Source organism: Oenanthe melanoleuca, chromosome 2, assembly GCF_029582105.1.
Source record: "Oenanthe melanoleuca isolate GR-GAL-2019-014 chromosome 2, OMel1.0, whole genome shotgun sequence".
NCBI classification, from domain to species: domain Eukaryota; kingdom Metazoa; phylum Chordata; class Aves; order Passeriformes; family Muscicapidae; genus Oenanthe; species Oenanthe melanoleuca.
In genome coordinates this window covers 4,544,212-4,569,224 of record NC_079335.1, presented here as the reverse complement: position 1 = coordinate 4,569,224, position 25,013 = coordinate 4,544,212, and the positions used below count along the sequence as shown (strand labels likewise).

Below are 25,013 nucleotides of genomic sequence, written 5' to 3'. Positions count from 1 at the left end.
CAACATGCAATTCCCTATTTCCTCAGGAAAATGTTTACAGGCAAGAATCTCAACTGCATCCAGAAGGATAAAAGAACCCTAAAGGGCATTATTAATGGAAAAAAAAAAGCATGCATAAACACAGACAGCTGCCATGAAATATCACAACTTCTGAAAGTTCAAGTCAGTAGAAAAATACTTCCCCACTGATTCCTTACCAGGCAATATTTATGAGTTATATCTGAAGGAAAATTTGATACATTGGCACACAAAAAGCTGCCAAGTACAGAAATCAACTCCTCTACTTGCAATACATTTTTAGTACGTGGAACTCAGGAGACAACTACAGTACAAATGTTCTGACTGCTTTGATGCTATTCTGTATTTACTGGAATACTTTCTGGGCAAAAAAAAAGTCACATCAAAAATTGTTTTATGAGCAGACACAAAAGCACTTAAGAAAAACTCAGAGAACAGAGTTTTTTCATGTTCAAAGCCATCTTCTTTTAGTGCTTAGCTTTACTAAAGTGGTTCTTATCCTGTATCCTAATTTTGCATTCCAGGAAGACATATTTAAAAATGTGATTTGGTAAGATGATTCACTCCTACTACATGTTGAATCTATCCTCTCCACATATGCCTCCTTTTCTAGGTCTGCTAGTCTTTTGTAAAAGCTCTTTAATTTTTTTCCTTACTACAAACACAGTTTTATTTAGGCTTATTAATGAAATGATATCTTGACTGCAACAGGCCATACACCCTGGCTAAATTGTTTCCACGGAAGCAATCTGCAAAAATTTCTGTAATCTTACATGAACACAATTAATTAAGGCAAAAAAAAAAAAAAAAAACCCTGCAAGATTATCTTCTGCATTCTCAAGAAAAAAGTTCAAATAATCTTCCTCAGAAGCTTTCCAAGTGAAAGCACTAATAAAGGGGAGCTGAAGTTCATTATCCTCATCCTCTCACACATGAGATACTCCAAGAATGTGCTCGTTACTGCTGCTGCAACCAAGTGATTCATCAGGCTGATTTTAATGAAGCCTGGAACAGGAGACAGATTCCCTTTTTTTCTTTTACTTACTGAGGAGAATTTAGAGTGGTGAACACACACGTGGCAAACAAAGGCATGCAACCCCCAGGGTGTAAAACCCAGGCTGTTCTGCCAGCAAAGGGGAGTGGAGCCATCCCTTACCATTGACAGTGATCTGCCCTGTGGTTTGGGGAACACCAACCAGAGTCACAGGATAGAGCCCAGATTCTGCAGGGAGGGAAAGGGCAGCAGGCAGAGATTCAAATTCTACTCCAGTTGTCAAGAGACCCTGAAAAAACAGATAAATCCATTTATGAGATACACTTACATCTTTATGCTACATACTTGTATTTTAATCCCATGCATTACATCAGCCAAACTTTTATGATTTATTCCAATTTACTCATAGCAGTTATTTTGGGGTTGAAGTTGCAGTGACTGCATCCAGAATTACAGCAGGATTTGTATTCAACATGGAAACGTGTTTCAGGAACTGAGCTGGGAATGATGCATGAAAGACTAATAAAAATTTATACCCAAGCACAGGAAAAAAAATCACAGATGCCATCGGAATGGTGCTGTTTTGTACTTATATTTAATTGCACCTGTGACTTTAACTTGAATATTTGATAGATTTTGGGCTGTGGAAATCAAACATCAATAGCAGATCTTGCTTAGTTTTAATCACCTGATCAAAACATGTTTTCTAAGAGGAAAATTATTTACAGATAACAGAGCAAGTCTAGCTTAACCATCCAACCTAAACATTTCAGTGAATTGGAATAATGAATTAATTTTGCTGATCCTCTCCAGCCTAAATGCCTGCAGTTACTCCCTTAGTGTCATAGAAATCTTTCAGCATCCTAAATTTAAAACATGGGACAAAATGAGAAATAAAGTGGGAAAAAAAAAATCATTGAAGAAATTTGTGAACACAGCATTACTGTTTTTAGTAGACTGGGGGTTTTCTTTAAGCTTGGTTAATGAATTGAAGATACTTGAGCTTAGAATGTGCTGTTAAAAGTAAATTTGATTTTGGAAAGCATAGAAATCCAAGTTTCCCGTTGCTTCTCTACACATATATTTATTTTTATTTTTGAATGAAGATGCTACAAAGACCTCCATCAATAAAAGCAGTAAGCACTGATTAAATCTCAACTTATAAATGCTTCATAAGAACTGAGAGCCCTGTTAAAGAGGAACAAATTGCTTTTGTGAAGAGAGATGGAAAAGCCACAGAAAAACAGGTAACATACCCAAAATCTGTAAAATCTTTGTTCTACTAATTACTTCTTTGTAGACTTGACACTCTTGAGACAACACCTAATTCACCCAAAGCTAATCTGGCTTTGTGGAAAGCTTCATTAGAGAACTCTGTCCTTGAGACTGCACAAAATTCCATCTCACCATTTTACTTGAGCTGTAAGCAAATACTCAGCTACATCCTCACTTCTACTAAATTTTCATTTTCCTCCCATTTCACATGGAGACTTCAGCTGTCAGAAACAATCCACAAAAACACAAGTAAAACCTAACTTTGTCTTTCTGTATATTCACCACCCACTGTATCAGAGCACTGAGACTTTTTGATTCCCACATTAATCCTTCCAGTGGATTCACCCCACAGAAAAGGGATGAACATTCTTTCTTTAACACTGATATAGCTTCAATTTTCACCACAATTCTGCTGCTTTTGCTTTGGCTGAAGCCAGTCTTAGAACACAAACAAAAGTTGACCCCATACATTCTCCAGAACTCATTTTTAAAATGGGTACAGAAAGCTTTTAAATTTTACTTTAGTCTCAAAACCACCAATCTATCACTTGGCCTAATATTCAAATACATTTGAATTATTCAGGATTTATCTCGACTAAAAACTTTCATCCAAGTCCTGCAAAATCAGTGATAAAAAACCCACAAATCCTCCAATGCCTTGTTTACTATCAGCTGTAGCAAATGTAAATAAACGAATCTGACAGGGACCCCCAAATATTCTCTAACATGTACTGCAAACCTTGAAAAAAAAAAGGGATTTTTTTAGAAAACAAACACAATGTAAATGCCAAAACACCTGCACTAAGCACACACTATGCTTCAAGTGCACTAGTACAAAAACAAGAAAGCAGCAGTCCATTCCTCCACTATCAGAGTTCTGCAGTAAAACTTCCAAGTTTTGAAAAGAAAGCACTAAAACTCATTGAAATAGGGGGAAAAAATAGTATAAAAATCAACTAGACTTCAGATTTCCAGACATAAATTGAAATCAAGATATTTACCCTTAAAACTCAGGCCACAGAGGTGAGTTTTAAAAGCAGTGACATATCTGAGAATGTCTGAAAGACGATTTCAAGATCACAACTTGCTGAATTGGACAATTCTGCAATATCTGCCCAACATTGCCCTCTGCTGCCTAAAGTTCTGCAGTTTAACAGTGAAAACCTAAAGCTGAAGTACTCTCACATCCATTAACTAAAATATTTCAGCCACACCACCAAAAGTAGGGAACTGTGTTAGATTTCTTTTCCTGAGAGTTTTCTACATTATTTCAAGTAGTGATACTTAGTAATCATGTAGTCATCACTTAGAAATCATTTCTCTTTCTGACCCTACAGGAAAATACCATCCAAATCCAAGGTTCCCTCCAGGGAATATACAAGTCATGCACACAAAAAAAAGTTTACATTTCTTTGTATTCTTATAAAACAATTTAAATTGTCTTAGAGTGAATGTATGCATGCTTTTATCACAGCATGTCTTTCAATCACTTCAAATCTCATTTTAGTTTTAGAGGAACAAAACAACTTGCATGTAAATGGCAGCATTTGGGGATGCTGTTAAAATGAGTATGTAACTGCTTTTTTTAGGTTTTACTTACCAATCCCAAAATTCAATCATTCTTTTTTAAAGTAACATGACCTTCAAAGTTAGTTTCCATGCTGAACATACTTGTATACCATGTTGTCAAATACTTTACACAAAAACTGTCAAATATTTATTTTAAAGGAAATTTTCCCCACTATTTCTAATATGGTTATTTTAGGCAGACCTAGAAAAACACCAAATACAAACATTTTTATTCTTTTTCCCCACTTCACCTTTCTGTGTACATTCTTGACTAGTGCAGTCTTCACTAAATGTATTGTAGCAGTAAGTAAATATTCTCTCAAGACAGCAGAAACAGCAAAAGATGTGAACTCAAAGCAGTTCATGGAAACAATTTAAACCATCATAAGCAAAGTTGTGGGACTTAAAACATCCAGATTTATGAAAATTATGAAAATTTTAGATGCTGTTTTTAAACATCAACATAGAGCTCTTGACTAATAGCACTGTTTTGAAGTTAAAAAAACAAAAAAAAAACAAAAAAAAAAACCCAAAACAATGGCCATTCAAAGCATCATTAATCAAAATACCACACTTGATTGTGTTCAATTAAATACAGGTACCAAACAGAAAATACTTAATTTTTGAATAATGACTAATTATTATGTATTTTCATGGTTTAGGGTAGCATTTTTTTGTTTCTTGATATTTATTTATTAAATATAGTTTACACTTTCTGTAGATCTTGCAGCTTTCTTGGAACTATAGCTGTACTTTCCACAGTAAGAGCAGAGAAAATGTTTTCTCTCAATATTAACATTACCTCAAAATTTCTCAGCTTTTTTTTTTTTTTGCTTTTAATAGGAAATTTGATAAACAAAGATAAAAAAGTAGTTAAAATCTCAGAGAACTTAACATCTTGATATGTATTTTAGTAGTAGATCTTCTCAGACTGTACTGTACTGTAGTTTGCTGCTTTAAGTATTTGTCTCAAGATATAAAATAAATCCACTGGAGATCTCCCAGAATTTTTTTGGATTTTTTTTAAATGTGAAGATCATTTTTTCCTACATAGAAAACTGCAGTAATGGAGTAACTGCAGAACAAACTGCAAAAGGGCTGGAGGCCATCACTCAGATACCTGAGCAAGTCTGTACAGAAATCAATATTCCTGGCAGAAAAGGCAAAGTGGTGGCACTTATTTACAGATGAACATCCCTTCTCCAGGTGACCTGGACCCCAGCACCATGGCAAGAACATTCTGTCTAATCCATCACAGCCAATTCTGGTTAAGCTCATTTTTGTCCCTCATTCTGCTGATTTAAGGTACCTGCTGAGTTTTATTAAAGCATTTGTTCTGATCAACCCCAAGATCTCTCCTACTTCACTTTATTGACTCACACAATTGTGGGAGCTAATCACTTCCATGTTCCATGATTGAACATTTTCATTTGTTATTTTACAAATGCACCTTTCATTGGACCAGCCTTCTAACTATATGGACAAAACAGAAATAGAAAAAGACAGAAAAGGAACACAGAAATGGAGCAGGAATGAAGAACAGGTACCTAATTAGAGTTCCAAATCAGGAATATTCATTCAGGAAATCAACAGTAAAAACAACAAAGATGGGCCAAGATCCTTGATAACAATAATATAAAATTGCAAAGGAAATCAATTGTTCAGGGTTTATCATCAGAGCAACACTAATCAAAGTCTTGGGTCCACAGCCTCACGTCAAGTCTAGAAATCCAATGCCTTTTACTTAAGCACACCTCAATTAACCTACATGGACTCAGCATTAATACTTCAATTAATGAAAAAGCTCAGGAAGCCTTTCCATTGGGAATCACTCTCCTTAACAACCTGTGCTCAATGCTAAATTGTTTACCATCACAACAGATATTCAACAAACAGAAAGACACAGTAGGAAAAGTACCAGGGCAAAAGCTTGGATTGCATTTAACATGAAATGAGTAATTTATCAGAACAACAAATCTAAATTAAGGAAAAGGGGGATTTTTTTAAAAAATAAGTAAGACTCAGACTTCAGTACAGTTACATATTGAATGGTGGATCATGGAAAGGACAAAAAAAAATTAAACCAAGCAATGGAGAACTTGATCATTGGAAACAAGCCTGAATGAGCAGTAATCCTGCAAATGAGAGGTGCTGAGTCAGGCAGGAGGAAAAATGTGGGAAAAACAAGCTGAAATTGCCACTAAATGACAGAAAAGGTTACACTTGCTACGAAGCTGAGTCTGTGAGAGCAAATAGTCTGAAAGAATGTGATATGTGATGGGAAATCAGACAAGAAAAGGGTATGAGGACTGCAGGCACGAGAACATGTTAATAATAAAACACATCATTTTAAAATATTAACCAGCACTCTGAATTATTAAAATGAAAACAGAAGAGTTTATTCTTATGATAAAGTAATACCTATTCCCACATTCCAGAAAGTTCACAGATGAGACTGGAAAATCAACAACTTAGGTTGGAAAGCAAAGGTAGAAGTCATCTTGTTTAGCCCAGTGCTCAAAACAGGGGTAACTCTGGTGGTAGTTTAGGTTTTTCACATCCTGTACACTCAGGTTTTAAAGATTTCTAAAGATGGAGGTCTCAGGCTCTCTCTGGATGACCAGTTCCAGTGTCTGATTTCCCTCATGCTTGGGAAAAGGGAGTTTTTGTCAGGGAGGGAAGTTCCCCAAGGCTGCAGCACATTCCCTGACTCTCATCCTGACACTGGGCAGAGCCCAGCTCTGGTTCTGCTGCACTTTCCCATTCTGGGATTGAGCAGAAATTGGGGAATTACCCCAATATTCTTCTCCACAGACAGAACAGATGTCAGGGGTTTTGTCATTTGGGGAGCTCCAAAGTGGCCTCAGTTCCAAAAAAATTGTCTCTAAAATTCCAAATCAAGGGGAGCAAGCACTTTCCTCAACTTGTTACAGTCTTGATCAAGACACAAATCTACCAAAATCAACCAATTTCTCTGAGTGAGGCCACATCAGTGAAGAACAGAATTTCTCAAAGCACTGACTAAAGAGTTACATTAATCACTTCAATGATTTGTATCTGGTTGGCAAATTAACTCCTCCTGTGCTTACCACTGGAACTGGAATTCAGTGTTAATTCCAAGTCAGAACTTTATCACAACAGTAAGAGAAGTATTGGTGGTACTACAATTAACTTGCTCAAGGAATGGGTGTTCTGCAGATCTACTCAAATAATTGCATTCTGAGTTCTTGAGAGCATGTAAGCACTCGGAATTTCCTCAGTAAGTAATTTTCCAAATTTTTAAAACATATAACAACATCATTACTTACACAATACAAATTAGACTGTAAATCAAAATGTTCTAAATCAATTAACTCCCACAGAGACCTTTCTGATGTGCAGCTTTACAACTAGTTTTTCTGTTAATCCCTAAAAAATCTGAATACCTCTGTGAGGGTGAGACAAAATGCTGCTGGAGAAACTGGCATGTTAGCTCCCAAGAATTAATTTTATTGTGCTATAAAAACAAAATCTTTGAGCACGTTCCCTTCCCTTGGAAAAACACTTTATTATATGTGGTTTATTATCAGTAATTTAGGGCAACTTGTTTGACTAGACACTGCAGTAGACATATCAATAAAAACTAAACCCAAACAAAAATCACAGGCAAATAAATGTACACTGATTCAATTAGCTTGACAGAACAAAGGGCTCTAAGAGATGTGATTTATATTTAAAGCAATACTAAAGGTAAAATATTTAACATAAAGGAAAATGCTGGATTAGGACTGAGTGGATATTAGGTTGGTCTGGTAGTTACAGAACTTTAAACTTTCAAATGGATAACTATTTTTTTTAAATCCTGTTAGTAGGAGTAAAAAAAAAAAGGAAAAAAACACATTATTTCCTTTTTTTCAGGATACACTTCAAGCAGCCAACTGAAGTAGTAGAGAGCTAGGGCCTGATCCTTCCAACCTCATATTTCTCCAGAGGTTTAGCTTTTTTATCCACTCCCTTCTGATCATCAGACATTAGAGCTTTTTCAAATAACATAAATCACTGGGAACAACAAATGCATGAGCCAAAGCTTTTATTAAAACCCAAAGCTTCTCAGATCTAATCATTTTAGTTCATCAGGTTTTCAAACTGTGGTCAAAATGGGAATTTAAGAAACAAGGATGAATGTGGACTTTTAAACCACAGTAGCAAGTGTACAATAATTATTAGGTTTCAAGATATAATTATTACTTGAAAAACAGTCAATGTAAATCATGTAGCAGGAGTTCTACTCAATGCAGAATTGTACAGAACTGATTTATGGGTCAGTGCCAGTAAAGCATTTAAACACTCTTGAGGGGCAGAGATTTTTCAATACCTCGTCACCAAAAATATGAGAAAATTGACAACAGCACATTGTTAAACTGAGGTCATGCTGGCTTAAACCATCTTTTAAGAATATTTATACAAAACCATATTTGAAAGTCCAAATGAGATTTTTCTTCAGAAAAATAGCAGAAAGAGAAGATTTAGAAAGATGCATACCATGTTTTCTACACGGAGCTCAAAAGGCATAGGGTTGTACACCATCAGCTGAACTTCACACACATCTCCCTGCACCCACTGGAAGTCTGCAAGGAATAATCACAGAATTAAGGCAGGAATTACCTAATCATAGGGTTATAAAAAAACCAGCAGCAGCTGAGCTGTCAGATTGCTATAATACTTAATATCTCTCTATAATCTTCACAGACAAGTCCTACTCAAGAGCACTGTGTGACACAAGCTGTAAACCCCAGGCAAAGCAATAGGTTAAGGGACTGGAAACACTCATTAACACAGAAATAGTGCTCTAAAGACCCAGTGCTTCACTGGCAAAATTAACTCAGGCATCAATTCAAAACACAACCTTCATCAATTCAAAACACAACCTTCATGTTCAACACTTAAAGGTTTCCACACCTGGAGTTATGTAGGGTACACATGGCCTTGATATTGGAGACATGGACAAGAATCAACCAGGTAAGAAATGAACACAACAGGAAGAAGGAAATCACAAGTCCTCATACAGACACAGCTGATTATATGGAGTAAATAGACAGTGAAGTGGGCCAGGTAAAAACTGTACTTGCAGTTTATATCTTAGCATGAGACAGGTTCAATTTTAAGGATATTTCACTCTGCCAATTTTAATATTTTTTGAGTTTTATAATTTAAGGAGATGAGGCTGGACTAGTGGAAGATGTCCCTGCTCACAGCAGGGGAGATTGGAACTGGATGATCTTAAAGGTCCCTTCCAACCCAAATCATTTGGTAATTCTGTGGTTCTGTGGGAGATTATAGAGGTCAGCAGCAGAGATGCAAATTTTGAGTAATTGTTTAATGCAGAAAGATTGTTTTATATCAGCACTTCATAACCTTTCCAGCCCCCAAGTTCGTGTCCACCTTCCAAATTTCTCAGTGAACCACATGCACATGAAGTTCAGACTTTAAACTGAATGCAGCAAGATTCTCCCTGCAAGCTGAGGATCTGCAGTTCAAGTAAACAAAAGGTGGTTTAATTACATTTGTTAAATAAATCATGATTGTGAGCTAAATGATAACATATATGTTATAACATATGGTTCCTACTAGTTTACCCAATGATTTTAACATACACTGCTAACAGTTTTTTACTAGGATATTAGGAAATGTCCAGTAAAAAACCTGGATGATCAATATTAAGACTTTAATGCACAGTTGAAGCAATCTGTACTCTAATTGTACATTCACAATCATTTACTATCTGATTACATTTTGCAAGCAATATTAGAGAGCTCAAGGGAGATGTACTTAATGCAAATGTTTAACTCCAATTAATGCTAGTGGAAATTAAACACATACATCCACAGATGTTAATGGTTATATTACTGTGAAACCTGAAAAGCAAAACTGTTGATTAAAACAAAATGTTCAAACTCACAGTGGTATGAGATGTTCTCTACATTTCATATTAATTGCTAATTAGTGTCCATGATGTCTTATGCATTCTGCAGCCCCCAAAGCAGCCAGGGACTGCTCTGCACAGGTACAGTTAATTAACCATTGTGGTTTTCTACAGCAGCAGAGGCACCTGCAGCAGCACTGCAGTCCTGGATCTCCACATCCTAGCAATCACCATGCTGTGGAATGTCTGCTCTGGAAGCACAACCATCCAGCAGGGCTCTCCAGGCACAGGACTCATCCCCCCATGCTTCACTCATGCCATTGATGTCACACCTCTGGGACTGGGCCAAAGCTCCCAGCTGGTGTTTGTTCCTCATGCTGTGTGCATCAGTGTGCAAACATTTCAGGTGTGGTACCTTGTTGCCAACACCTGGTGAAGCAGATTGAGGGATCCCATCAGCATCCTCAAGGTCAGGTACAAAATCCCACTGCCCATCACTGGGGAGCCTGGTTTTCTCCCTTTCTCCCTTCCAAGTCAGTTCAAAGCTCTGTCAGTGAGCCCCACTGCTCCTATGCTAGAACTCCTTTTCCCATCTCAGAAAGGCTCATCCCATCAGCTGTTGATAGATCATCCCATAGTCAAAAAACCCATGTTTTTTCCACTGACACCAACCTTGGAGCCATTCATTGTACCTAATGGAGCTGCCTGTTCCTATCAATATTATTCCTTGCTACTGGAAGGATCAAGGAAATCATTCCCTGTGCTCTTGATCACTCCACCAACTGTCCCAGGACCTTGAAGTCTCTTTGGATTTGCTTCAGACCTCTCTTTGTTGTTTTGTTGCTGCCAATAGCAGATGGCTATCAGAGGGTCTTTCTAGACTGGAATTTTCTGTGTCCCTTACCTGAGCCCCAGGGAAGCAGCAGACTTCTCCTGAGCAGGGTCATGTCTGCACATGGGACCCTCTGCTAGGGAGTCTCCTATGAAAACTCCCCTTCCCCTGCTGACAGAGGAGGTTGTGATGCAGGGTCCAGCTGGTGCTGCTTTAGGAGCCCCTCTGTCCCAGAAGGACCCTCAGCCACCTCACCAGTTGTTGTGGCCTTCTCATTCCAGGGCCTTACCCCTGTTGTGGGTGCCAGTCCTATTTGTCACATTCTGAGGAGGAGGAGGAGGAGGAACCTTGCTCCTGGTACCTGCAGTGAGCTGGCTCCATCCTTCACCTGCAGCACACCCCTGACTGATGGTCCCTCCACCCATCTCCCTGCTGGGCTCTGAGCCCATCTGCCCCTCCACTGCAGAGAGGTGATCATTCTACACCCTGTGCTTGCCAGGCACAGCTGTGCCCAGCTGTGGTCCCACAGACAGGCTGGAGAGGATCCCAAGGAGCACCAGAAGGATGATCAGGGACTGGAGAACCCACCTGATGAGGAAAGAGTAAAGGAGGGAGAGATCCCATCTGGGGAGAAGAGAAGGCTCAGGGGTGATACCACCACAGTATTCCAGTACTTAAAGGCTGCATAAAGAGGACAGAAGCTCTTTCCTCACAAGGAGCCACAGGAAAAAGACCAAGGGTAACAGACACCAGTTGCACTGAAGCAGGTTTTATTTTCTTAGTAATTTTTTTTTTTTTGTTTCAGTAAGAACAGTGATTCAGTGGAACAACCTCCCCAGGGACGTGGTGGAGTCTGAATCGATGGAGTTTTGAGATGAGATTGAAATCCCCTGTGAAAAATGTGCCAGGGCAGTGCTACTGAATTGTTTCCTTGGGGGAAAATGTTTAGAAAGGAAAGGTAAAATGAGCTATATTTGTATCAGCTAATACAGGTATGACAGAGCTGCTGGATTTACTAACAGAACTATATTATATATTCTTGCTGCTTTAGACTATCAGCACTCAAAACCAACAAAACACTTCATGTCAAAAATCAGGGGGTTTATTTTTTATGACTAGCATGCTATTAAAGCAATTTAACTAGAATACAATTATCCCTGTTATTGTTTCCAATCAGAAAAGCTTATCAAGTTGAAAGCTGAAAACATTTCAAGACTTTCTAAATGGGTTTTGTTTCCCTTTGGTTTGTCAGCAGTGCTTGATTTCCTTTGCTGTAAAACAATAATTTAACCAAAATATGGAGTACTATCTCCATGTAAGAAAAACAGTTCATTTGTTATTGTTGTTTTTAATTAATGTTAAATGCATACAATTAAAATAATCTCATTAATTTCGAAGTTTATAAATTTCTCAGCTTCTTTCAAAGGAAGTATCTGCTTCTATTTTGTATTTTCTTTTGTTCACTAAACTTTGAAACATTAGAGGCTTTTAGCAGTGACTGCAATGTTTATATACTTCAAAAGACAAATGCTGTACAGGATCAGAAGCAATCAGACAACTCCTTAGGCTAAATAAAAACCCAAAAGAAGAAAATTCACTGTAAAATGTAAATCTCCTATGGTACACAAAGCACTGAAACAAATCCTAACCAGTTCAAAAATGCAGGCTCATTTTGTACCATCAAAGAATGAGAATACTGCATTATACAACTGTTGAAAACCTGGGAATAAAGTTTTATTTAAATGAAAAAACACAACATGGTATAGCTGAGAGATTAAATTTAACAGTAATCAAACTTTCAGTAAATTATTAAGAGAAATCAGGAGACCACTTTAAGATGTTCCCCTCTGTGCACTTTTTTAAATTTATCCTTTAACTAATTCTTATTATTTTTAAAATTTCTGATCCTTTCTCTTTTGAAATCAAAGTAGTGCTGCAGCAAAGTCACACTGAGCCAGGTGCATCCAAACTGCCAGAAAATCCTCCCTGCCTCTGCACATCCCAGCTGTTCCTGTTGCAGCTATTTATTGAAAACACACACCACCATAAACCCAGCTAGAAAACATGCATGTTCTTCTATCACCTTAACCATAACCAGGCTCCTCAGCAGGAGCACAGCCCACACATTTTGGAAAGAGGAAACCACCAGAGATTCTCAGAAAACTGGTCCTGCAGGCCAGCACAGACCAGATGAACAAGGAGCCAAAATAAAACATCCTGCAAATTTCTGAAGTTTTTACAATCAGTTCTGTTCCACAGTCACACAAATCTTTTTTGTGCTGACATTGATGCCTCTGGTAAAAATTATCATGCATGTGATACACACAAAAGCCACAAAAAGAACTAGCAGTATTTGTAATTTAATCCAGGATTTAAACAAACTTCTATTCTTTTTCCAATGGCACAATTACTGCACTGAAAGGCTTTATAATCTTTATAAAAAGAAAATGACTAATATTGCTAACAGGGTTCAAAAACTTTTTCTTGGCTGAACTGTCCTTAAGTAAAAGGGAGTATCAGACAGTTCATCACTCTGAGTTTATGTTAAATCAGAATAGGAAAAGAAAAAACCACAACAGTGCATTTTCCTCAGGGCACTGAAACTGTGGTGGCTGCCAAGCAGAGCGTGTCAGAACACAGTTTTCCTTGAATTCTCTTTTGTTTGAGGAGGAAATAAAACTAGTTTATCTCTTCTGAAAAATCAATGTTATTATCTGTGAGACTTTATTCCTCTTTTGAATATGAAACTGTGCCCCAGAGAAAAAAGATTTGTTCCTTCAGGACTTTAGGATAAAGAAATGGTTATCTCAAATAAAAGACAGCAATGTTCAGGTTTGCTTTCCTTGGCTACAGAAGATTCTCTAATTTAACAAAATAACAGAAAATACTGTAAGTTATTCTTACCTATTTTCTTATTTCTTTCTTCCCCACGACTGTGTGCAATAATTGGAGAATATATGAAGGGGCTTTTGGTTGACACATTCTGACCAAGTAAACTTTTCATTTTATGAGGTCGGAGACTGGTTGGGAGGTTCAGGAGCTTCACAGATCTGTTGAGTGAAAATAATTTCTAATTATTTCATTTATTCTATTTTGTAACAGGTGATTGTGTTAAAAAACAACTGATAAATATGAAATGTCAGTCTGAGAATAAAATACCTGAAATGAAAAACTTGAAGCAAATATTTACAACACAGAAGGAAGTAACAAGAACCCAAGGAAACTGCAAACTCAGAAATCTCTCAGAAAACAAGTAACAAAGGAAAAAATCTTTAGAAACCAACAAAACCAAACAAAACAGTGATTTGAAATCCATGAATTTCTGAGTGCAGACTGAACCACAACTCCAGTGCAGAAAGCAGCCAAATATTTAACTTAAACCCAAACTAGAAACCAGACAAGATTTCACTGGCCAGCACAAATAAAGAAACTTCTTCACAGTGAATAAAGCTGATTTGAATACAGTAAAAATGCAGAGTTGCTGCTGGAAGGAAGGAAATGTCCCAGAAATTTGAGTGGGTTTGTTAAACAACCAGAAAGCAATTACAAATAGATAGAAAACAAATGATTTATTAGATACACCCCTGCCAGACCCAATTCCCTACAGTGCCATGCAGGGAAATCACTGCTCTTCCAATGCTGAGGGGAAAGTAAAGACTAAATTTTGGGCAGAAGAACAAGCAATAAATTGGCAGATATTCAGTAAAATCAGCAGCATTCTATAAACCTGTAGGACACCTAATTACCTCAAATCAGGAAGTCAGCACAATAAAGAACAGATATATCAGTATCACACTAATAGAAAGCAGAAACACACAGGAAACCAAGATAATGTGCTTCTGCTGAAACAAGTTCTCTCTGTGAAACAAAAGACCTGATTAGAAATTACTAAATAACACTAGAAGTAGGTTGAAGAAGAAATAAATTACATCCATGTATTACATGTTGGTGATACTTAGTGCCAGCATCAAAATCATATGCAAAATCACAGACAACAAGCTTGAGGAACAAGAAGGAAACTGTAAGAGACCCCTGATATTTCATATTTTAAAACCTCTTCTGATAGAGTTATTTTACAAATTAGAATGCAACTTAAAGCAAAAATGTGAATTATACATATTTGAGGAAATAAACATTGAATTTGATAAAGAGGTAATAATAAATAATTTTATTTTATATACAGAGGAAAGTGCTTTGGCTCCTTCATGGTTATTTTACAAACCCTGGTGGATAACCTGAATGCAGGACAGTGGAAGGAATGTTCCTCAACCTCTGTACCTCTTGGTCAGACATAGAAGAGGGCAGATTTTTTAAATCCTTCATGTGAAAAGCTTGGCCTGACACCACTGAATGCAAATGAGTGACAATTAAGAATTACTAATCAATTTCACTAGCTACCCAAAATATCAAGATCCCATATTTGGAAAATGTTAATTAAAAACAACCTTGCTTACATGGGAAAGGAAAATTTATTTTTATTTTAAGAAATCCCACTATACTAAATAAACAGAGGGAAGGGAAAAAATGGCACTGAGTAAATATGAAGTAATAAGGAAAGTTTGTAAGGACAACTAAAAGCAGCAGTGGTGAAAAGAAAGAAAATTTTCTGCTTTTAAGTATATTAGTAAGACAATTACCTGAAACACAGGTGCATTATAAAAATGGGAACAGTGCATTTTTTTATCTGAGAAAATACCAGATGATGATTTCGTAATGAACACGATTAACAGAATATAAAGATTTTGCCTGGCCAAATCTCTTCTATTGCTTTTAAAGTACTGGGGAGAAAAGGTAACATTGCCACTGTTCCTATTTCACTGTGGCATTTCCATGCCTGACAGTATTTTGATTAAGAAATCAGCATCCAAAATAAGCACCTCACATTAAATGGATTAAAACTCATAGACCATGAAATGCCAACAGTAAATAGAAGTCATCCCACCAGTAAATGTGGGTTTCTAGGGGGCTCTAACATGGAATGAATCATAAGCTGAGGTTATTCAACATTGATCAAAATGACATTTCCACACATTTTTAACTGATGTCACAAAAATTAACATGATTTAGCTCAGAGAGCTCTGCAGTCCAGCAGCACAGCTGGTTTCCAATGGGCTGGGCAGCTCTACAACACCAGATCTGCTGGGCAGATGTCAATAGAGGCTTTGTATCTAAATTCAACTAATATTTCATTGGAGTACAAATTTTTATTACTATGGCTTTCATAGAAATTTTAAAGGACAAGAAGGAGGAGGAGAGGAGCAGCAATTCTTAAATGTTAATTGAAGTTGATGCTGGGTTCCTCACCCCATGGCAAAAGAGAAGGAGCTGTTCCCAAAATTCCAAGCACAGCCAGATCAAGACAAGTTGATAATGTAAGTGGATATGTTTGTTTGTCCCCTTCTCTCAGCATACAAAACATCTTAAGTGACACAAAGTCTTTCCCACTGAAGTCTTGGGAATCTCTTGCAGAGTCCTGACTGGCCTCTTCTTCCAGTCTCTTCTCCCAGGTAACAAGTGACAGGATAAGGGAAAATGGCCTCAAATTGCAACAGGGGAGGTTTAAATTCAATATTAGAAGAATTTTCTTAATGGAAAGGGTTGTCAAGCATTGGAAGGGGCTGCCCAGGGAGGTGGTGGAGTCACCATCCCTGAAAGTGTTCAAAAGTATGTGGATGTGGCACCTGAGGACATGGTTTAATGGTGAACATGGTGATGGTGCTGGGTTGATGGTTGGACTTGATCACCTTAAAGGTCTTCTCCAGTTTTAACTATTCCATGGTTCTATGATGCTATGACTAAATGCATGACTCCCATGAAGAAGGATGCAATCAGCATTTGCCCCATTTTCTTCACCATTCAGCATACTTTTCCTGAATAGGAATTATCTTTCCTTCAAAAAGAAAATACTTTTTTCAGTCTTCTATTATTGATACCCAGCAGCTGCTTTCTCTCTCTGGCTCTAGTATTTCATGCCAGGTTTCAACCTGAACAAGTTATTATTTATTGGCCTGACTGCAAGATGTGCCTGAATGGAACTGAGATGTAGAACAGGCCAGTGAAGGTGCCAGCTTGAAAATGCAGCATCTGGAAAGGGAGAATTACAAAGAGCATCACTTCCAGGTGAGTTCCAAGCTCTGTGGATGGAGACTGCATCCAGCTCATGGACCCTCAGTATTGAAATGCTCAACTATTCAACTAAAATCTCAGCTGCAGCAATATACCTTCCTGCAATTGAATAAGAAATTGTTGAAGGACAGTTCTTCCAAAAAAACAAAACTTCTCTCTTACTTAAACTAAAGGCCACAAAGTATTTTCTGGTCAAAGGCTCTATTTTTGCTCAAGAGCTTCTCAAAACAATTTGACATTTAGACATTTTTCCATGTTCCTGTGATCCACATGCATAAAGTGACATGACTGCATCCTTTCAGTATCCTTTAAAATTTGACAGGTACTGTGAAAAAGTTGAAGATTGTGTTTTGGTCTTACTTCACAATAGGCAATTTGGTGAAGGGAACAGGAGGCAGCTTCAAACCATCTGGAAGAGTGATGACTTCCATTGTCCCAGGGCATTTTGCTGTGTAGCTTTCCAAGCTCTGTGTGACATCTTTCTTTTCTAGAAAACAAAATTGAAAAACAATTTTAAACTCACATTTAACTGAGACTACAGCCTTTTTTTGCACAAAATAACTCAAATGGCATGCCAACTAATTTCTGCATTCAGCACTTGGAGATAAGTTCAACCTTGACAGATGGATCAAATATAATTAAGTGACCTTAAGCAAAAGAGATTTCTCAGAATTTTTCAAGTGCCAGTCTATACCTATTTATTGTTTTAAAAAAATACATGTCAAAATACAATTTTTTACAATTCCATCTATTAAATCTATATATCCAAACAAAACAATTGGCCTCACAGATATTAAGGTTATTAATAATAGCATTGTATGGGAACAAGGACTGTTTTGATACATTAGATTAAATAATATCAAAGGCAATGAAGAGAAACAAATTACTTTTGATATTAACTTGTGTGGAAACTATCAAATCCTCAAAATAATTGTACTGTGTTATGCTACTAAATCATAACAACTGGTAAGAATGATTTTCTTTGGTTTTGCTTAAAAATACAAGAACATTCAAATAAATATATATTATTTGGGTTATTTTCAAGAATGCACAATGATTGCATATTAGTTTTATCCAGCAATTCTTTCAAACAATATGTAAAATTGTGTCTCCAGAAAAAAAAAAAAAAAAAGTCTATTTGGAAATACAAAGCCTCAACACAAAATTGTATTTGATCTTCATGGTGGCTTCCAACCCAAACCTTTCTATGATTCTATGATTCCCTATTTCTTTGATGAAATGGAAGTCTGTAAAAAGTGAAAAGCCTGGGAGTGTTTGTTTAGAGGGGAGAATGAGGCAGCTGTAAAGACCTATATTGTTTTAAAGTGAATATTCATAGAGTGCTGGAAGGAACCTTAAAGTCCAACCCCCCTGCCATGGGCAAAGACATTTTCCACTAGCCCAGGCTGTTCCACGTGTACCAAAAAATATCATTACTCAATATCAAAACTGCATGTAGAAAATAGTTAAAATATCAAAATACTCAATGATAAAACTAAATAGGAAAGGAGAGGATGATAACAAGTAGTTATCAGTAGTAGTACAACCAAAAAAACCTGCTTAGACAGGTGTAGGGTTATGCAGAGAGGTTTTGGAGCAAGGAGTGGCTTTTGGGACAAGGCACCAGGGTATCTCCATGAGCCCACTCCAGACAGCCCCAAAACAAACCTGCTGCTGCCCAAAGCTGGGCCAGTCACTTATTGCTGATGGCACCTCTGTGAGAACATATTTATGAGAGGGTAAAAAATGCTGCATAGCAGCTGTGAGAGGGAGGAGTGAGAAAAATGTGAAAGAAACATCCTGTAAACTGTGCCAAAAATACCAAAACCTGCCCAAAACACCATCTTGGGCCTTGAAAAGCACAAACATCCAGCAATGCTTGTGCTGCCCACATCAATCCAGCTCAGTTTGTGAATTCTACAGCCACGAGTACATACTCCTTCAAAGCAAATGAACACTGACTGTAATCCCCTTCACTATGGAATTAATGCTGCATAAATGACAAATTGCCTTGCTCCTGTCTGTGTTTCACTGAACAATCTCTTGAGCCATTCCCCACATTTTAATTGCCTGTAGGAAATATTCCCAAAACCACATTAATTAGACATCCACATACACTCGGAGGACCACAGCACAGCCAGGAGTTGTAGCAGGTCAAGGCTGAGTATTACCATCAAAATTCCAGGTTATTTGCCATATTATGAGCAAGGGCACATAATCCAAGCAGAATCCACTGAGATGGAAATTTTCACAGCTAGCAAGAATAATGAAGATAATACTACAGCATGTGCTTAATTGTGCTTGAAACCAAAGGTCTGCCATAGCTGAGCAGTGGCATTCATTCCCCAGTGTGAAGCACTGTCAGTTATTGTTCCCAAAGAAAGCAGGCTGCCATTTGAAAGAAGAATTTGTTTACAGATTTTTGACTCACATGGTTATTTCACAGTAGCAGCTCCCCACACTTTCCTTGAGAAAAAAGCCAAACCAAACCATTTTTCTATGTTGATGTGGTGTGAAGCACAGCTTTAACATGCTGCTGCCAGGCCAGCAGCTCAGTTCCTTTTCCTTGGCACATCTCAGCCAAGATGCTGAAGGAATCCACCTCAGCAGGTCACAGTGGGAAGTATTCACAATGCAAAAGAGCTGCCTGATCCTGCCCAAGAGCCACTTCTGAAAGCAAACACTGGAACCTTCTCCCTCGAGGAGCAGCTCAGCTCCCTGACCTCTGTGGCCCCATGGCTGCCAAAACCTTCTGCAGCAACTGCAGCTCTGAATTCTCACAGCTTCTGGCTGCTGACATTGTGCTCTGGCAGAACCTCCTGAACCTCCCTCCTGACCCACACCTGGCAGATTTCTGTGACTGCTGTAACCAGCACTTTTTTTGAAAAGAACAGACAAAAAGCAGCTGCTCTTGGAGGTCTTTACCCACCTGGTGCCTTCATGCTTGTGCAGGTCAGCAGGAAAGCAATCACCACTTGATCCTGTGACCTGTGAATTCACCTAACAGCTTTAAAAGCCTGTCCTGCAGCTGGGAGCACTACTGGATACTCTTGTGTAGGTATTAGACTCATTTACTGAGTGAGGAGTGACAGCTTATTTTCTCATCTGGATTAACTATGTTCACAATTTTTTTCCCCTCAGTTTCTCTCCAGACTCACTGAAAGATCAGGATCACAGAATGGCTGTAACCAAATAAAGCTGAGCAAAGCCACTGTCAGCACTGACACTGGACATATTCTGCTCAGTTTGCTCAGAATAACCCCATAGTAGTTTCCCCATTTCATACCAAATTGGTTTTGACTGCTTCTGACAACCAAAAATTTTGCAAGTCCACCCATACTCTCACAATTTCATTGCTTAACTACTTCACCTCAACATAATGAGCACTAGTTTTGTGTCCAAGCTGCTTCAAACCTTGTTCTAATCTGAGAACACAAAAATCTGAAAGCTTCAGATGCACAGTCAGAAACCATTAGTGATTGAAAGCTACTAAATGTGAAAAAGACAAGACTTTCTGCTCAGTTCACAGTCATGTGGAGCAGTATTTCACAATAATGGAACCACTGAAAAACCAGACCAGGACAGGACAGAAGGTCAGGTATAGACTAACATTTTTAAGCACTTTAGTAACTGTGATTTAACAGTGTAACACAAACAGCAGTTCATGTCTTGGCAGTTAACACAGAAAATTACAAGAACACAATTACTGTAACTGTGTTCTTTAATATTTGAAGTATTTTAAAATAGCTGTACTTATGTTCAGTCACTATCCACTGAACACTAAGGCAAAGAACAAAAACAAAACACTTGTTCTTTGGCAACAGTTGATGTAGTGTTGATCAAGTCACAGTGTCCCCTGTAGAACAAGCTACAGCCAAGTGGAATAAAGAAAAGGAACATTTCCTGTCTGACCTCACTAAAATATTGAAAACAAATAGCACTTTCTGACTCCAATGTTACCTCAGTGATATGCCCAGAATCAGCATTTCAACAAAAACCCTCAGGGTGCTTTGTGCTGGCTGAGCTCTTTCCTTCTCCCTTGAAAACATCAAATAATGGTCACAAAGGAGAAGTCTGAAGAGAGCTCCTGTAGCAGTCCTGACCCAACTCTCTCAGGACAGACACAAACACCTCTTTTATGAGTTAACAGTAATATATAACAAGACTGAAAAGACAAGACTGTCATCAGTCTGATGACAGAAATAAAAGAAAAAAAAAAAAAGAGAAACAGGAGTTTTTGCACCCATAAACATAGATATGGCCTTCCAGTGCCTGAAGGGAGCCTACAAGAAAGATGGAAAGAGATGGAGAGAGATGGAGAGAGAAGGGAAAGGGAAAGGGAAAGGGAAAGGGAAAGGGAAAGGGAAAGGGAAAGGGAAAGGGAAAGGGAAAGGGAAAGGGAAAGGGAAAGGGAAAGGGAAAGGGAAAGGGAAAGGGAAAGGGAAAGGGAAAGGGAAAGGGAAAGGGAAAGGGAAAGGAAGGGAAGGGGAAGAGGAAGAGGGAAGACCCTGACATGGTTTGGGTGATGGCACTTTCTATAGTTTGAGTAACAAACAGCATCACTAATATTTTTGTGAAAAATACATGGAGCAAATAAACACAACTTGAAACTGCTCAGAAATCTCCTACTTGAACAAGGTGCTTTGAAAGCAACACAGGACCCCTGGTGTTCATCCCACTACTGCCACTGCAATAGATGTGTGTGCTACCCACAGACTCCAAAGCTGCTCTCAGGAGAAAGGCACTGGCAGCCAGCAGAGAGTAGGAATGCCACTTCTTTAAGAAATCAAGCAACATAAATCTCGAAATAAACATAGCACAGACTGATAAAAATCACTGTCTGACATAAAAAGGAGCAGAAGCTAGAAGAAAATAATTAATCTATGCTACCAGAGAGTTAGACCTGCTTTCATGAGCAGAGCATCATGAACTGTATCAGAGATATTGACTCCATCCACACAAAGCATTCAGTTATTTACTGTGTAATAGCTCATCTTTGGAAAATAAGTTCTCAATTTACTACTCACTTTGCAGGAAGGGGGAAGAAAAGAGTATTTTAGACACAATTAAAAATAGCTGTCTTTTAGAAGCAAAATGTTTTCTGCTTCTTAAAAGACTGACACAAATAATGGGAAGAGACTGACTAAACACATCACAATCTTCCATTACAAGGTTTTTAGTAATTGTACAAAATGTGTACACATGAAGTCCCAGCCACTTTGCACAAAATTTTATATTTATAATTAAAACCTCATTTAAAAAATCAACATAGCTGAAGACAAGAGTTTCTAAAGATACCACTAAAATTTCAGTGTCTGGTTCTCAACATATCTCAGATGTCTGCATGCTTTCAATACTAAAAAAATACATTTGTACACACAAAATCAGTGTACAAACCACTGAAATCAATACTAATTTTTTCGTGTTAAGGAACACCAAGAGTCCTACCTTTACAAAAAGTGGAGTAAATTAGGCATGGATAACTTCTATCATGATAAATGAAGTTAAGGACTGCTGTAAAGTTGCTTCTGGACAAGGCAGGTTTTGTAAATATTCACAGATACAATGGTGCAACTGTTAAACACATCTGATTCTGGATTTTTTGTGGAAGAAGCAGAGACAGAGGATGGAAAGAACAACACATTGATTTGGACACTGTCATGCAATGTCACAGGATTTGGCCAGAAAGGTTTATCAGGATTCCAAATCTCAATTCCTGCACTGGTGATCAAAATTTGCTTCAGAAAATAATTGTTTAATTGTTGAAAAAACTGGGAAACTGTCTGAAAACTTAAAATTAAAACATGTCAGCTCTCTCTCCTAATGTACAGTTGGGTTATCCCACCTTCCATCTCTTCAGCATCACTCCAATCCTACTCATCTTTTCTTGGCACATCCAATCACACTCAATGGACATCATATGGGGAGTTCACTAAGGTACATGGATGATCCATTTTTAAACATGGATATGTATTTTTCCATATAAAGTGCCAATTTCAACAGCAGCTTTGACTCCAGTGCTTTAATTTGAATTTAGGGTGAGAGAGCAGTATTGAGTCTGTTAAATGTCACATAAAATATATTTGAATTTTAGCAATATAGCACCTCCTAAAATAGCTTCCTTTGGTACAAAAAAAAAAAAAAAAAAAAAAAAAAAAAAAAAAAAAAAAATTAGCACTTAATAATACAGCACAAATTCTTCATGTCTTCATCTTGCCAATTAAAGTAGATCTTCCCCAAAGGAATTTTTTTTTTCCTGGAACAAAAACCTTGCAATGTCCCTCCATTTGCACACCTGTATTATTTTTTCCCTCAATTAACTGAGGGAAATCACACTTCTTTAAGATCAGAGGTACCTACATGACGATGGCAATTTTGGGCTAAAGCTCAAAGACTCAATTTTGTTAATGAGTGACCTTAAAAGAAATTAATAGAATTTTATTGTCATAAAAAAGCACTATTTTACTGTAACAATCCGCTGATCATAGGTTAAGAATTTGGCTGTGGCACTGGCTGGAGTTTTTGTCTGTACCTCACACATACAAGTCTAAGCAAAGGTAAATCATGAGACTTTCAGGCTGGTCTGTAATGCTAAATATTTGATTTATTTGATTCACAGTACATTATTTTTGTCATATGACTTAAAAATTCATTGTGTTTCGTATTTAGTGCTATGCAAACGAATTTACATCTTTTATTCCTGTTGCTATTTTACACCATTTCATTTATTTATTCCACTTCAAAAATATTATTTATCTCCACTTCAAAGTCTAAAAGACATGTAATTCAGGCAAATAAGTTACACCCTCTTAATAATAAAGCAACTTGAGCAAAGTTATTTAATAAGTTAGCTTGTCTCTACAAATTCCAGGGAGACATTCTAAAAGTGGGGGGTTAAAAAAAGCAGGAAAAAATGTAGCAGGAACACAACAGTGCTGAAATTTGATAGCACAGAACTGATGAAAAGCAGCAGAAGTCACAGCACCATGATGAATAAGATTTAAGCAGCTTCTAAGGAGTCTTCTCCTGCTTCATACACAATCTCCCAAGTCTTTTATTCCAACCCATCAGAAAGCATTTCCATTCAGGGTTTTTTAATATATTTGTTCTTACACCACATTGTACCACTGCTATACATCAAACACACAAGGTGAAGAGTCTGTTTAATTACATTTTTATACATATATATGCACATATACACCTATTTATATATAAGTACACAGGCAAGATATGGCACTAAGCTGAAGCTGTGAAATATTTCAAAGTAATGGCTAAGAACTACCCAGGCTGCTATAAATATTCTCTGGTAATTATACTGTAGATTTCCATCTTCATCCTGAAATCAGTTAATTTGAATATTATAAGACCAACCAAAGTAGCTCCCTAGTGAAAGGTTTATTGGTTGGGCAATACCAACTTGCAGGTACTTTGTCAGCTAAAATACAACACAGTCCATTAAAACCAGTTCATCAGTGTCAGGCAAGTAAACCCCACTCCAACTCTGAAGTTTACATCAAGTTTTAATTTGCATTAAATTCTCTGTTCATTCTGACTGAAGCATCATTCTTTCTAGCCCTTGCAATCAGCAACATTTACCTTTCTAAAAATGAATTTACACATTACAGATGATCTAGGAGAAATGCTGCCCTAATTTAAATGCAATTTGAAGCATTGCAGCACAAAAGAGAAGCTCCTGAGCAAAGCAGTTGGTGCCTTCATTACTCAGCTTTGGGGGATCACCTGTGACAGCATCAGCAGACTCTCAAAGAGCAGGATTCCAACACAGGATCTCTTATTCTCCACTCTCAAGTAACATTATCACAATCAAGTCTACTCTAGAAATTATTCTAAATAACCTAAGCTTGGCAACAAATTGTGATATTGTCACTTTTGCCAGTTTCCTAATATCTTACTTCTGTTTTGACAAGTGCTGTTGGGCCTGGGGTAGAGTTAATCTTCTTCACAGTGGCTGGGCTGGGGCTGTGTTTTGGGATTTGTGCTGAAGACAGTGTTGATAATACAGGGATGATTTGGTTGTTACTGAGCACATGACTGGGAAACTCTTTCCTCAACATCCTAAACTCATTCACTTATTGTTTCTATCTCTTCTAAGCATTAATGAACCAATGTACCAACAGATGTTGTTTTCAGGTTTTTGTGGTTTTACTGTTTTGGGTTTTTTTTTTAATTCAGGAATAGTGTATCAACTAAATCACACTCATTTAAATGCTCCATCATTCCTTGAAAAAAATCATGCTTCAAAGATGTTCCAACCTCTTCCTATTAAATCACAATTA

The 25,013-nt window shown here is 37.5% G+C and overlaps 1 protein-coding gene across 4 annotated transcripts in view; it reads right to left on the bottom strand.

Annotated features, from left to right (window-relative positions):
* Positions 1-25,013, bottom strand: part of TRAPPC9 (trafficking protein particle complex subunit 9) — a 452,018-nt gene that overhangs the window by 393,440 nt on the left and 33,565 nt on the right. For all 4 annotated transcript variants that reach the window (XM_056484391.1, XM_056484390.1, XM_056484394.1 and 1 more), the window contains 4 exons: positions 17,077-17,203; positions 13,495-13,640; positions 8,378-8,463; positions 1,175-1,301 (listed from right to left, as the gene is read on the bottom strand). In XM_056484391.1, coding sequence (XP_056340366.1) covers positions 1,175-1,301; positions 8,378-8,463; positions 13,495-13,640; positions 17,077-17,203 — 486 coding nt within the window. The remainder of the gene's footprint in view (positions 1-1,174; positions 1,302-8,377; positions 8,464-13,494; positions 13,641-17,076; positions 17,204-25,013) is intronic.